This window comes from Nomascus leucogenys, chromosome X, assembly GCF_006542625.1.
Source record: "Nomascus leucogenys isolate Asia chromosome X, Asia_NLE_v1, whole genome shotgun sequence".
Taxonomy (NCBI): domain Eukaryota; kingdom Metazoa; phylum Chordata; class Mammalia; order Primates; family Hylobatidae; genus Nomascus; species Nomascus leucogenys.
The window spans coordinates 115,463,028-115,476,561 of NC_044406.1; the positions used below are offsets into that span (position 1 = coordinate 115,463,028).

Here is a 13,534-nt window from a genome sequence, read left to right on the forward strand (position 1 = left end):
TCAAGAAAACTATCTGGCTCTTTACAGAAAAAGTCTGTTGGCAGCTGATTTGAAACATTCAAGGAAGTGTCCTGGATGCGGCTTGGGCCTTTGGCTGAAGTCCAAGACAGCGGCAAGGGGAGTCCCTTGTTGGGCTCCTTCTCGGAGCACTGGCCACTACCTAGGAAAAGCTGGATTTTCAAAGGAGTCCTAGAGAAGAATCCTTCCTTTCAAGAGTTACTGAGAAATGCCGGCTGAGTCAGCGGCCCTTCTCAAGCCAGGAGAGGAGGATACTGAGTAAATCTCTGCCATCTCCTTTGGCAGTTAGCTGGCACAGGCACACTCTGGTCAGAAAGAAACTTTGGATTGAGAAATTTCAGTTGAATAACCTTTAGGCTTGGAGAATCGAATTCTATAAGGACCTCAGAATGGCTGCTCAGGCCAGGCCTCATGGTTCCCTCAATGCGGAGGAGCCCAGCCCCTACAGGGGGTACCAAGCCAGCCAGGCCTACAGGAGAGTCTGAAATGTTAGATTTCTAAGCAGTTATGGCTCATTTTACACCACACCTGGGGTCCTGAAAAGCTGTGTGTGGTCTGAGTCTGTTTGCCTCCCTAATCTCTGTCATTTCAGAGGCTGCCTAATTCCGGATGGATTTCAAAGAGTGTTGGTTTTCAGGTTCTCTACCCCCACTCGTCAACCTCTCAGTTCAGGACCTCCAGTCCAGAAACAATCAGTTAAGTGAACTCCTATTTCTTTTCCTAAGCTCTGCATTTTGACAAGCAATGCCCTACTCTGCCTCTGTTGTATTTATTTGGTCAAGATATCTCCAAAAGGTAGTAGCAATGCATATCATATGTCCAGCCTTCTTTTGGTTTCAGGTCTAATTATCTTTACAGAAGCCACCAACTTTCTTTTCCTTATCCCCTGCCCCAAGGAGGTCACACTTGCATCCACCCAGTAGTATCCAGTTGACTACATATGTTCCATGGACCCTGGTAGCTGCTCCCCCTTCCTTGTCCCCGCCGTCACTTTCACCCCCGCCCATCATCCTTTCACCAACTTAACCAAATGCTATTGTGCCTTCTAGGGCCTGTTTTTATCACTCAGCCTCTATTAGCTTTCCCTGATCCCACCAGTCCACACTGTGCCATCTTGTACTATGAATTTGTATTGTACTTACTAAGAATATCAAACACAGCTGGGCATGGTGGCTCATGCTTGTAATCCCAGCACTTTGGGAAGCCAAGGCAGGCGGATTACTTGAGGTCAGGAGCTCAAGACTAGCCTGGCTAACCTGGTGAAACCCTGTCTCTACTAAAAATAATAATAAAAATAAAAATAAATAAATAAATAAATAAATATACAAAAAAATTAGTCAGGCATGGTGGTGGGTGCATGTAACCCCAGCTTCTTGGGAAGGTGAGGCAGGAGAATCGTTTGAACCCAGGAGGTAGAGGTTGCAGTGAGCCGAGATTGTGCCACCGCCTTCCCTCCAGCCTGGGAGACAGAGTGAGACTCTGTCTCAGAAAAAAAAAAAAAGAATATCAAATTGTACCTAATTCTTCTTTCTAGTTAGGGGACCTTCTGTAGTACTGTAGAAAGAGTTTGCATTCTGGAATTTGAAGACCAGATTCTAGATTCATTTATCTAATTCACTGTACCCTTATGGGTCAGTATTAAGTTGTCCTGCCCCATGCCCCACTCCCTTCTCCTTGCTTTCATGTGAATTTAGAACTTTGGGGATGATTAGGGAGGTAACAGGCTAATCAGCATAAAGCCAGTCCACCTGAAACCTCTGCCTAAAACCAGTTCCACCTGTTTGCCTAAAAGTCAAACTAGTAATTTCTAAATAAGGCATTTTGCACCAGTTTTCCTAAGAGGCACTTCCAATGTAACATCACTTTTTTTTTGGGGGATGGAGTCTGGCTCTGTCACCCAGGCTGGAGTACAGTGGTGTGATCTCGGCTCACTGCAACCTCTGCCTCCTGTGTTCAAGCAATTCTCCTGCCTCAGCCTCCCGAGTAGCTGGGATTACAGGCACCTGCCACCATACCCAGCTAATTTTGGTATTTTTAGTAGAGATGGAGTTTCACCATGTTGGCCATGCTGGTCTCAAACTCCTGACCTCAAGTGATCCGCCTGCCTGGGCCTCCCAAAGTGCTGGGATTACAGGTGTGAGCTACCGCGCCCAGCCGTAATATTGCATTTTTAAATCACTATCACAACTTGCAACATTTTGTCAATAATGAGATTGTTTTGTATGCTTGTGGGTGACTTTTTCTATTTTTCTCTCCTATTGAGCATTTTTATGACTTTTTAGGGAGTTTGTTTAAAGACCCTTTCTTTAAAATTGTATATTTCTAGCACTAAATACTTGTCAAATCTATAGGATTTCCCACGAGATTTATCAAATGAACCCATTTTGATCCCTCCTCTCTGTTTCTCACTGAGTTTTGCTCTGTACTATGTATGCCTGTGTGTACCTAATGGGTTTATTAACCAAATTAGCATGTACCCAATGTTCCCTTCTGTTCTGCAAGATATTGGCATTTTGACAACAAGCATGAAGTGAGACAGATGGGGCAGAATTATATTGCACTCTTTGCATTTTATTTTTCAGGCTATCTCATTTATCAAGCAACTCTACTTTGTGAAACATAAAATGATACAAACAAAGTCATTATCAAATGTATTTATTGCTGAAAACATAACATTTTTCAAGAAAGGCATACTGGCTAAAAAGTCCTGAAAGTGTTCAAAAGTAGATAAAATAGCAGAAGACACCCACCAAGGATACAAAACAATTTTTAGTAGCGATCCTGCATTTAATCAGCATGTTCTTAAATAAATTGCCTTTAAAAAATTCTTCAAATGACACTGCCAAAAAAATTAGGACACCCAAGCAGATGCCAGAAAACCTGTAAGTGGGCTGGATTTTATGTGACCTGGTCATTAAGCATAGGGATTCATTTTGTGAGCTCATGGCGAATCGGTTTGAGGCCAGTTGACCTAGAACCTATTTGGGATGCAGGCACTTACCTCCCTGCACGTGCAATCTGTGGGCATGGGGACAACCATGACCCCCAGGGGAAAGGAACGCCCCTCCTGAACATGACCTCCAAGAGTAAGGGCAAACTGTCAGCTTTTAACTGTTTATTATAAAGACATATTTACACAGAACAATCTTTACAAACACATTGAACACAGGGGAAGGGAACAATTTCTTAATAAACAGGGCCTTAATATCTTTGTATAAATTAGTATAAGAATCATAAACAACCACTTTAAATAAGGCAGCCCCCCAGCCCCCCCACTACCCTCTTCTGTTCCCTATCTCCCAGCTTTCTCAGCCATCCCCCACTTTCTCCCCTTCCCCACAGGGCTGGGCTTGGCTGCAGGTCATGGCAGGCCGATGAGGCAGGAGACACAGAAAGGAAGGGGGAAAGAAGGCCCAATCTCTGATGGGGGCGTCAGTGGCAGAAGAGACTTTTCTGGGCACCGACCAGTCCCCACTCCAAGCATGAGCCTTTAAGCAGCAGCAGCAGCAGCAGCAGCGTTAGCAGCAGCATAGGTAAAGGGGCTTGGGGGGAGGCAGATAGGCAAACATTGGGGCTATTGTGGGACTTGGGGGGCCCTGACTCCCCCGTCCCCACACACACAAAGTTGGGCATCAGGCTCTTGCCTTCTCTTTCTCCCACCTGGGAAGCCTGCTCAAGCAAAAGGGGAGAAAGCCCCCTCCAAGGAATGGCTGGTGACGGCCCCTCACGGAAGCTGGGGCCTCCTGGGGGAGAGGGTGCTATTCCTGCTGCACTTCCTCCCATCTTTCTTTCCTTCCTTCTCTTTCTTTGCTTTCTTTTCTTCCTCCTGCCCCTCCTTCCTTCTGCCCTTTCCTTCCTTCTTCTCCCCTCTCCGCCTCCCCCAAAGGAAAAGCCCTGGAAGGCAGGTCCGGTCAACACGAAGGGAAGGCCATGGAGTCCAATGATTGAAGGCTACCTCGGACTCCTGAAAACCACCCCTGGGGTTGAGCGGTAGTCTCAGTGCCTGAGCCGCCCCTATTAGAGTACCCTGGGTCTGGGAATGCTGCCAGTTATGGGGGCAGCTGGCCAGTTATGGAACCTTCCAGCCCAGCTGGGGAAATGGTGCAGCAGGGGTAGGTCAGGGAGGTGGGTGCAGCTCCGGCCCCACAACAGGACAGTTCACAGCCAGCTTGCCTCTCCCTTCCCTTCCCCTCCCAGCCACCCCCAGCCCCAGCCTCAGGAAAAGGCACTTCATTTGCTTTGAAAAGACATCATCAAGAGGGAAGAGGGCGTCATAAAGTAGGAGATGGGAGACCTGGTCCCCATCCCGGCTCTGCAATGACTCTGAGCAGGTCACTCCCCTCTCCAGGCTTCTGTTTTGCAGGCATTTGCCTAAGAAGGCTAAGTGATCTTCAGGGGTCCTGTCAGCTCTAATATTCTGTGATTCTTGGCAAAAACAACCTCTTGCTTGGCTTTTACTCCTGGGAGGGTATAGAGCCATGTCAGGCCGAGCACCCTCCCCTCCTGACCTGGAGCTTGGGCTAGCTGGGGACCGGGTATGGGGGCAGGAAGCAGGGAGTATTGGGAGGCACAGTAAGGCAAGAGAAGTGACAAAGGACTTCACGGGCCCCTCTCCTTTACCTCTCCCTTAACTGAGCAAACGCCGATGCCCCACCCACTTCACCAGAGCTCCCCCCGCCACACTTCCGTGCCCCCAGTGTGCCCTGTCTGGATCCCTGCAGCCAGCACCTCTTAACTAGAGTCTCTCCTTGCTTTTCTCTGCATTCCTCCCTGGAGGCCGGGTGAGGGGTCCAACTGACAGGAAAACAAGGGATCTGCTGGAGCCCACAGAAGGGAGCATTTCCACCCTGCGCCCAGGGCAGACATGAGGAAGGAAGGCCCAAGTGAAGGTTTGGGGCATTAGATGAGACAGGCAGGCACTAGAGCGGAGGGGACCTGGAGAAGAAGGGAGGCTTTCTGGGGCTGGGTCTCCAAAGTCAGTCCAGGGAGGGGCCCGGAAGATGGACTGGACGGATCCTTGTGAGAGAACGGGAATCATCCAAACTATAGCCAGGAGCACGCCACTGGGGGAAGCAGGCAGGTGAGAAGAGCTGGGCCCATCGGTGGCTACAGCAGGTGCGAGGTGAGAGCTGAATGGACGTGAGGCCTCCAGAGAAGCAGACCAATCTATGGAGGAGACAGAACCGCAGGGGCTGGGCACTTGGGGGCCCCTTCAGTCCTAAGGAGACAAAAATGACAAGAGAGAAGTCATGGACATATCCTAGGCCAAAGGAACTCCCCAGGAAAGGAGAGGAGACCGCCTTCTCTCTCCCCCCAACTCCACTCAGCCCAAACCTCAAGCCCAAGGCCCCTGAGTTGGTGCCTGCCTGTCCCCATTGCAGTGGGACAGCCAGCAGACCAGGTGAGGGGCAGGCTTCAGCTCTCCTCTCTCTGCTGCCACCTTGGTTCTTCCCTCCTTCTCACAGCTCCGGGCAACCACAGCCACAACTGTCCTCTTGTTCTCTGCCTGAGAGCCCCTAGAGCTCTCTGCCTCTTTCCCCAACTCTGGCGACAATCTACACTGGACATCTGTAGGTTTGCCCTGGGCACCCCTCCCCAGCCATTAAGGTCCACCAGGATGTCTAGAAATCTCTAAGCAGGCCAGCCTCCCCAACCCCAGGCAGCAGGGTGGAAGGGAGACTGGCCCCAAGTATCAAGCCCGTCTCTGGGCCTCAGACGAGGAGACCGTCTGTAAAATAAAGGGGCTAGACAGCTGCCCCATAAGCTCTCTTGCTAGCTCTAGGCCCCCGTGCGTGTGGTGCCAGGACTGCTTGATGGATGTGTCTGGCCAGTGATGAGCGGCAGGGTCACCCGGCTTCTAGGCTGTCCCTCTCCCTCCGCTTTAGCACTGTCCACTGAACAGAGGCTCAAGTACCTGCTTCAGAAAGGCATGGGTCCCTTATGGGAGAGGCGGGGCCGCTGGCGGCGGAATTTCCTCCGACCTCCCTGCCAGGGCCCTGGCCCATTCCTCGACCCTCTGGGCTGCACCAGGTGGCGGACATTGCCCTCTTCCAGCCCTTTCCCATCGGGAAGCGGCATCAGGGGCCCTGCAGGAAGGAGAAAGCCTGTTAGTGAGGAAGGTTGTTGGAAACGGGCAGGGGCTGCAGACCACAGGCCCGCGGGAGGGGTGGTCTGTCCACGTGGCGGCACTTCTCATAGATTTTCTTTGTTTCTCTTTTTCATATTGAAGGAAAATTGGCCATTTCTGCACTGTCCTGGGACAAACGGAACCTACTACTCACATCTTGCCATTGATGTAGCTGACTTTCTGTCCTTTTGGCGGTTATATCATGTTTCTGACAGGCACAAGTGGGTTCTTTCTTTGGAACGTCATTGGGGGTGTGCACTTTGGGGTGTCATGCCTGTACTTGGCTGGGGGGCAGGAGGCAGTAATCACCATGGCACCCCTGCAACTGGTACACTTCAAACATTTCAGACATATGACATTACAATGACCCTCCCACCGCCATGTACCCATCACCCAGATTCAACAGTTATCCAGATGGAGTCACATATGCTTTAGTTATCCCTTTTCTATTTTCCTTGACTGCAGTATTTTAAAGCAAATCCTGAACATCACGTCATTGTACTCCTACATCCTTTGATATGCAGGATGACCCACTTTTGAGTACTAAGGAGCTCATATCTCGCCCCTGGGTGTCTCATCGGTGGTTAGGCATCTCTAGGGGGCCAAGTCCTCCCAGTGGATGGGGCTGGGCCAGGCGGGTTAAGGGGGAGGGGTCTCTGACTCAGCCTGCCTCATGCTGTGACCAGATTTAGAGACCTGAGACCAGATTTAGAGACCAACAAATATTGCATGAATATTTGAGAATGAATAAATGAGAGAATGGTCACCTTCAGCAGCATGTCTGTGCACCAGGAGGGGGGTGGGCTATTGCAGTTGGTACCTCCCCACCAATGCCCTACCTCCTGAAATTCCCAGATCACACCCTGCAGCCTGTGTCTTATGTAAATTCTTTCCATTTCAATCCCAGCTGGCTTCTATTCTGCACTCTGGGGCTCCTCTTTACATCTGTCCACATCTGTCAGGAGGCTTAGAGTAGAAGCCTCCTGACACCAGACTGACCCCTGACAATGGAATCCAAGTGGTGCAGTGAGGGAAAAGGCATGCAGGCCGACTCTCATGAAGCCTGCAGTCCATGCAGGGAAGCCGAGCTGCCACCCCCAAGACAAGCCTGGCTGGTGGTGGCAGGCAGTGTGCGGAGATGAGACGGTGCTGAGGAAGAGGCAGCCAGGCAGGGTACTTGTGCAATGCCCAGTACAGGCCTGCGCAGATACAGCAACTGAGGCCAGAGATAATGAATAACAGTCTCTCTCCCCCCGCACACCATCTGATTTGCCTGCATCTAGATCCCTGTCCCTCGAGCCCCATTGCCATCTACCCAGGAATTCCCACCACTTGCTCACAGTTTCCATAGAGCCTCCCATTGGCTGCTCACACCCCAATCATACCCCTGGCAGCTCCCCCTTCCCCTCTGCCTCTGCCTCCAACATCCCCACGCTCTGTTTCTTCCTTGGCTCCTTGGTTTTTGTGAGTCCTCCTCTGCTTGCACACAATTTCCAAGTGTTTAGCCTCCTCTTGGGCCAAAAGTGGGCAGGTTTGGCCTTAGGGCCCTCTTCCCGCAGGCTTCTGGGCCCGCAGTTCTCCCCACTCACACCCAGACATACCCACCCCCTCCACACACACATACGCACATAAATACATATTCTCCAAGCCTGCACCCTCCTTCCCTCTTTCCCCAAGAAAAATCACCAGGCCCATGAGGCGATTGACTTGGGTCATTTGGTTAACTAGCCACATTTCTGTGCCAACTTATCCCTTAAATTCATAACCTATGAGAATTAAAAGAAGAATTATCTTAGCACTTTGGAGCAGTAAGTATGGATGGAACAAGGGGGCTGCTTCTGTCTGACTGTCAAAGAGCTACCCTCTTGGCGCCATCTGTGAGGGGGCTGGGGCTGGAAGGGGAGAGGAAGGAAAGACCTTCACTAAGCTCCCCACCGCAGCTGCTTCAGCCTCTGCCTTAGTTCTGGGGTCCCCACAAGGCTCACCCTGATCACGGAGGGCGGGTCTAAATGATGCTGATAAGGAGCAGGGGAAGAACCTAGGGGCCTTGTGAAGTGAACCCAGTCAACACTTGGCTCTCACCTCTGCACCTTCGACTGCTGGGGGTGCAAAAGGGATAGGGCAGTGGTGCAGGCCATTGTAGCTCAGGGTGGTGGCAGACATGGAGAAGAGAAGCACAGTGCCAGGAGGGGGAGGGCATCATCTCCATGTGCTCAGCACCCAAGATTGTGAGTGTCTGTGGCAGTCAGAAAGGGAGGGCTAGAGGCCATATGTCAGGATGGGGACCAGGGTTGGTGGCTCTGACTCTGGCCAGGAAGATGTCTAGACTCTAGGTCTGCAGAGAAGAACCACTCTGAGCTGACTGAGCCCCCAGCCGGGCCCTGGAGAGCAGCCCCGGGCTTCTTGCATCCCTCCCATTGGGTTGGGGACTCATTGTCCTCAGCATCACCGAGATCTGCCGGCTCCTCCCGCACTCTGAGTCCATCACCCACCTGTTTCCTACTTTTGATTCTGAGTCTGGCTCACCATCAGATAAGCTGATACCTGAAACCCTGGCTTTATCCTGTCTAAAGGAACAAATTAGAGGCTGTTGATTCTCATCACTGCAGAGGTCTTGACTGTACAAAAGAATTCCCCTTTAGAAATGGAGGCCAGCCCTAATGCACTTGAATATTTTCTTCCAGCTCATTTGCTACGTAAAAGGAGGCTGGAGCAATCCTCCAAACAATCTCCAGCCTAGAGAGATTGGAGCCATTGCCTGCTGAAGTGCCATCAGCCACGAAGCTACAGCATCTCCATGCTGAGAACCACAGTCAGGGGGAGGACAAGATTTGACTTTCATGCTATCTGAACTCCAACCCTGCCAACGCACAAAGAGGTACTTGCGACTTTTCAGGAACATGCCAGTCTCATCAGGAATGACGCACCTGTTTCTCCTCTCTCAGTCTGGCCTGTCTTGTGATGACTTTAAAAGCCCAAACGTATGCTCCGGTGGGGACCCCGCTGGCAATGCCCCTCCACTGCTCTGTGGTCCTGCATGTGTCTCTTTGTCTGCCCAGCCCCCCATCCCAGTCGCCTTCTCCAGGGCCCTGTGCTGTCTCCAGTGCCAGCTTTGCTGCCCTGGGATACATCATGCTCTGTCTGGTGGCCCTCTGCTTCCCTTGCCTTAGTTCTTTGCGAGGAGAGGCCTGGCTCAGGTTACACGGGTGCTTAGTGCTGAGGACTGGGGATGGAGTAGAGATGGCCTTCCCTGAGCAGGAGGGGTACAGTAGGCTCTCCTCACACTCCCACTGTGACTGCAGGCTTTGAGCTGGGCCTGCGGAGGGGGAGGAGAAGGAGAAAAAGAGGGGTGCTCAGAGACCGAGGGACACTTGGCCCTGACCCAGGAGTTCTCAGACTCACAAGAGCAAAGTGTATCCCAAGTCAGGAGGCAGTGGAGGAGTGTACGTGGTGGTAGCGGGGTGATGAGAGGTGGCGTGGAGAGGGGTCGGGGGTGGACATTCCAAGTCAGGACAGACTGTGGAGAGGAGGAAGTGTGGTTTTCAGGCTGGAACTTTGACTGGGGACTCTGGCTGGGGACAGCATGCCAGTCCGGGCCAAGGACAAAGTGGTTCTGGGATTCCTGCTTCTAACCCAGGACAGGAGCCAGCGGGAGCAGGACATGTGTACCTGGACCCTTGGCTGGTGGCCACCTCCAGGGACATGCCCTTCCTTGGCTCCAGGAGAAGTCAGGGAGTAGAGAAGTCAGTGAGAGCCCTGAAAGTTTCCAGCACGAGGCTTGAGCAAAAGGTGAGGGCAACGAATTTATCCAAATCAGAGTGGACAGATGACCTAATGAAGACGGGGGAATTAAAGCACGAAGTGGCAGGCTCTGGACCAGCCACACGGTGTTCGGGCATTCTGGCTGACTTCCCTTCCCTTGAAACCAGCTCTCTCCCCTTTGCTAGTACTGTCCCAATGGCTGGAACCCAGGAGGCTCTGAGTAGTTGTCTATTGGCCAGGGGTCTCCCCACAGCCTCTGGGGGGAGCACCAAGTGTGCAGATCCAGGAGCCCTACCTTCCTCTGGAACACTCTCTGCACCCAGTCTTTTTCTTCCCTGAAGGCACCACCCTGGACTATTTGCCCGTGGTGGTATTGTGCAAGTGTCGTGCCTTGCCAATGACAACAGATGGTAGGCTTCCTGAGGACAGGCTGGTATGGTGTATCATTCGTATCTTACATTCGTATCTTTTGCTCCCTCTGTTACCTGCCTGACAGGAGTTTCTGTGGAAAAAGCCTGCCCACTGCTTACTGTGGTGGTGCCTCACTTTGTGCTCAGGTCTTTAATAGAGAAATCACCGGCCAGCTACCTGGAGGCAGGAGGTGCCAGCCCCAACCACCGCACCTTTCTGAGAAGCCAGGCAGTGTTCCCAGAGCCACAGCAGGGCCAAAAAGCAAGAGCAGAGAAAGGAGGTGGCCTGCGATGAGAGGCAGGCAGAGCTGGCTGGGTCCCTCGGAGGCTCCTGGGCTGCATGCCATCCTTCTGTTCTGGAGGGTTTGGAACCACTTAGGGCCCTGTGCCCTTGCCCTAGGAAACTCACTGCCCTGCCTTCTCCTTCTTTCTGCTCCCACCTCCCTGTGACTCCAGCCATGGTCCTGGCGTTAGTCCACCTGGTCTTGGCCTTCCCCTTGTGTGGTGCCAGGCAGGCAGCAATGACAGCCAGATCATAGGACTGTGGCAGCTGGAGGTGGGAGCTGGCAGCCCCAGGAGATATTGACACACAGAGGACAGGCAGCCTGGGATGGGGCTGCTGGGGCATGGGTGGGGACCAGGCTAGGGGCGGACATGGGCACTAGTGCCAAGTATTGGCAGGTGAGGGCAAAAGGACTCCCCTTTCCTGAGCTGCAGGGAGGGGTCGGGTCAGGTGCTGTGCTTCCTCCTTTGGTGCCTAGCGACAGGGAGACTAAGGTGAAGAAGCATGCCCATGCCTGGGACATAAAGGAAGGCTGGAGCCAGGATGTAAGAGAACCAAGTCTCTGGGGGTGGGATGGAGGCTATGGGGAGGGCATCCTGTGCAGAGGAGGAGACCAGCCAGGACCTTGGGGTTAGGGAGGAGAAGACCAGCCCAGCCCGGCTGGGCCCGGCCCTGCCTGGGGGAGGCTGCCTCTGCTCACACATGCAGGCCGAAAGGAGCAACAGCTGGGCTCCAGGCCGCCACCCCCTCCGAGCACTCCTGCCTATGCAACAAGTGTCACGTCTGCATGTTGGCACTTCATCCCCGGTTTCCCGCGCCCCTGGACTGGCGGGAGGCTCCCAGCCTTCAGGGACCAGAAGACATTCAACATGGGAGCCCAGCCCACTCGACTCTGGTCAGTTCCTTCCATCGATCCACGAGGGAGCGGGCATGTCCCCCGCTTCCACCTCCACCACGCGGGGTGCAGGGCGTGGGACACGCGGCGCACACCTGTGGTCCTGAGCTCCTGGGACCGCGAGCGACGGTTAGGAGGGACAAGGTGACGGGCAGGTGATGCCAAAGGCCGAGTTGAGCCCCGCAAAAGAAGCGGTCCTTGCGGCCAGCCGCCCCATGGCTCGGGGCGCCCTGTCAATCTGCTGCCTGGCGCTGGCCGGCGCGTGGCTGCTACTGCACGGCTCGCGCCGGGCTCCCCGGGAGGCGGGGAGAGTGCGAATAGGGCGGAGGGAAAGGAGCGCGCCGGCTGCAGCCCGGGCGAGCGGGAGGGCGCGCACTCACCTCCACACACCGCGGTCAAGGAGAGCCAGAGCAGCAGGAGCGCCTGCACGCAGAGCCGCAGATTCATGCTGCTCCTCGGGCCGCCGCGGCCCCGGCGAGCCGGCGCGGGGGAGGAGAGGTCGGGCGCCCGGAGGCCAAGAAAGGCGCGAGCCGCGGCTGGCGCGTGCGGGCGCGGAGCCGGGAGGCTACCGGGCCGCTGAGTGTGCGCACTGAGCCCCGCCGCTCCCGCTGGCCGCCTCCGCTCTTCTGCAGCCTCCTCTCCCGCCGCGGGGCAGCGCCGCGAAGCTGGCCCCGGCGGCTCCGGGAGCGGCAGCGGCGAGCTCTTTCTTAGCGGCTGGCTGCTCCGCCGCGGCTGCAACTGCCCGTGACCCCGGCTGCCAGCGACAATGCTCCCCGCTCACTCCAGGGGCTGCATTTTGTAGCTTGTGGCTTGGCCGCGAGCCCACTTGGTCATGTGGTCATCGGGAGGGCTGGGGGGGGGGCAGGAAGAGGGAGAGGGAGGGAGAGGGAGCGAGCCTCCTGCACCGCCCCCCTCCAGGCACGCACTCTGCAGCCCCAGCCCGAGCGCGAGCGCGAGAGGGAACCCCGAGGTGGCCCCACAACAAAGGCTGCGCGGCCTCTCTGACAACCCACAACCGCTCCCCGGACAATGCCCGCCTGGCCGGGGGCCAGAGGGTTTGCAGAGACCTGAAGGATTTCAAACACAGGAAGCATTTGGGGCGGTGGAGGGGCACACTTAACCCTTTCTCACCTTGCTACCTGGGCGCTTAGGGAAGGACTCAGTCTGGGTTGCCTTCACTCACGCCCTCTACCTCTGACCCTGACCCTGGTCCTTGCCCTTGCCGCTGGCCAGCTTCAAGGGTTTGGTCAAGACACCCAAACACTGGCCCTCCTCTCTCCTCTGCATTTTCAACTGGCTTTGAATTGGGGGTGACTGCCTAGGCTTGTGCCCAAGGCTTGATTAATTGCCCAGGACCCTCATGTTCCCTGCATCCCTCAGGAGGCACCCTCTACCTGGAATGTCCCCACCCCACCTTTCCGTGAGCAATTCATTATTTGCAGCAGCACCTCAAATCCCATCGCATCCAGAAGCCTTCTCAGGATAACACTAATCCAGCAGGGGCTGCCCCTCAGCTCCTCCCCACTGTTGGGACATGGGACAGCTCCTATGGTGTCTCTTTCTTGTTCCCTGGAGCTGTCCTCATTCGAGTTCCCCATCTTCGTAAGAGGCAGGTGGTTTACCCAACTCCACACAGTCAAGGCTGGATTCATTTTGCGTGTACTTGGGATTCCGGTTTAGAAGCGGGTCCTGAAGTTGTTTGCCTTTCCAGACTAGATTGTAGCTGCTTCTATAGCTTGGGAGCTCCCAAGGCATGGGGCTGCTTCCCTCATTGGACTGGGAACCCCCTAAGGTAGGATACTGTCTTCTCACTCTTCTGGATCTCTCCAAAGTCCCCAATATCTTGCTCTGCACATAGGTGGCACTCAACACATATTAAAAGACTGAATCGAAAGGTGTCTCCACCTTTCAGCAAGCCAGGCAGTTTGCTTGAAGTGTAAGTCCAGATTTACACAAAAGATACATCGGACAGGGTGCGTGTGTGCCATAAAAGACATGAGAGACCACGGCATACTTAAAATATCTTTGAAATGTTGCAA

At 54.1% G+C, this 13,534-nt stretch overlaps 1 protein-coding gene across 1 annotated transcript; it reads right to left on the bottom strand.

Moving 5' to 3' along the window:
• Window positions 1-2,568: 2,568 nt before the first annotated feature.
• Window positions 2,569-12,266, bottom strand: APLN (apelin). The gene is made up of 3 exons (XM_030807467.1): window positions 11,876-12,266; window positions 5,933-6,104; window positions 2,569-5,236 (listed from the first exon to the last, which is right to left on the bottom strand). Exons 1-2 carry the CDS (start codon window positions 11,940-11,942, stop codon window positions 5,938-5,940), a joined length of 234 nt encoding a protein of 77 aa, XP_030663327.1. The 5' UTR covers window positions 11,943-12,266; the 3' UTR covers window positions 2,569-5,236; window positions 5,933-5,937.
• Between the last annotated feature and the right edge of the window lie 1,268 nt (window positions 12,267-13,534).

Excerpts from the sequence above, each read along its gene's own strand:
- APLN (XM_030807467.1), bottom strand. The coding sequence starts at position 11,942 with ATGAATCTGCGGCTCTGCGTGCAGGCGCTCCTGCTGCTCTGGCTCTCC. Across the intron at positions 6,105-11,875 it reads CTTGACCGCGGTGTGTGGAG|GGCCCCTGATGCCGCTTCCC; the intron begins GTGAGTGCGCGC and ends TCCTTCCTGCAG.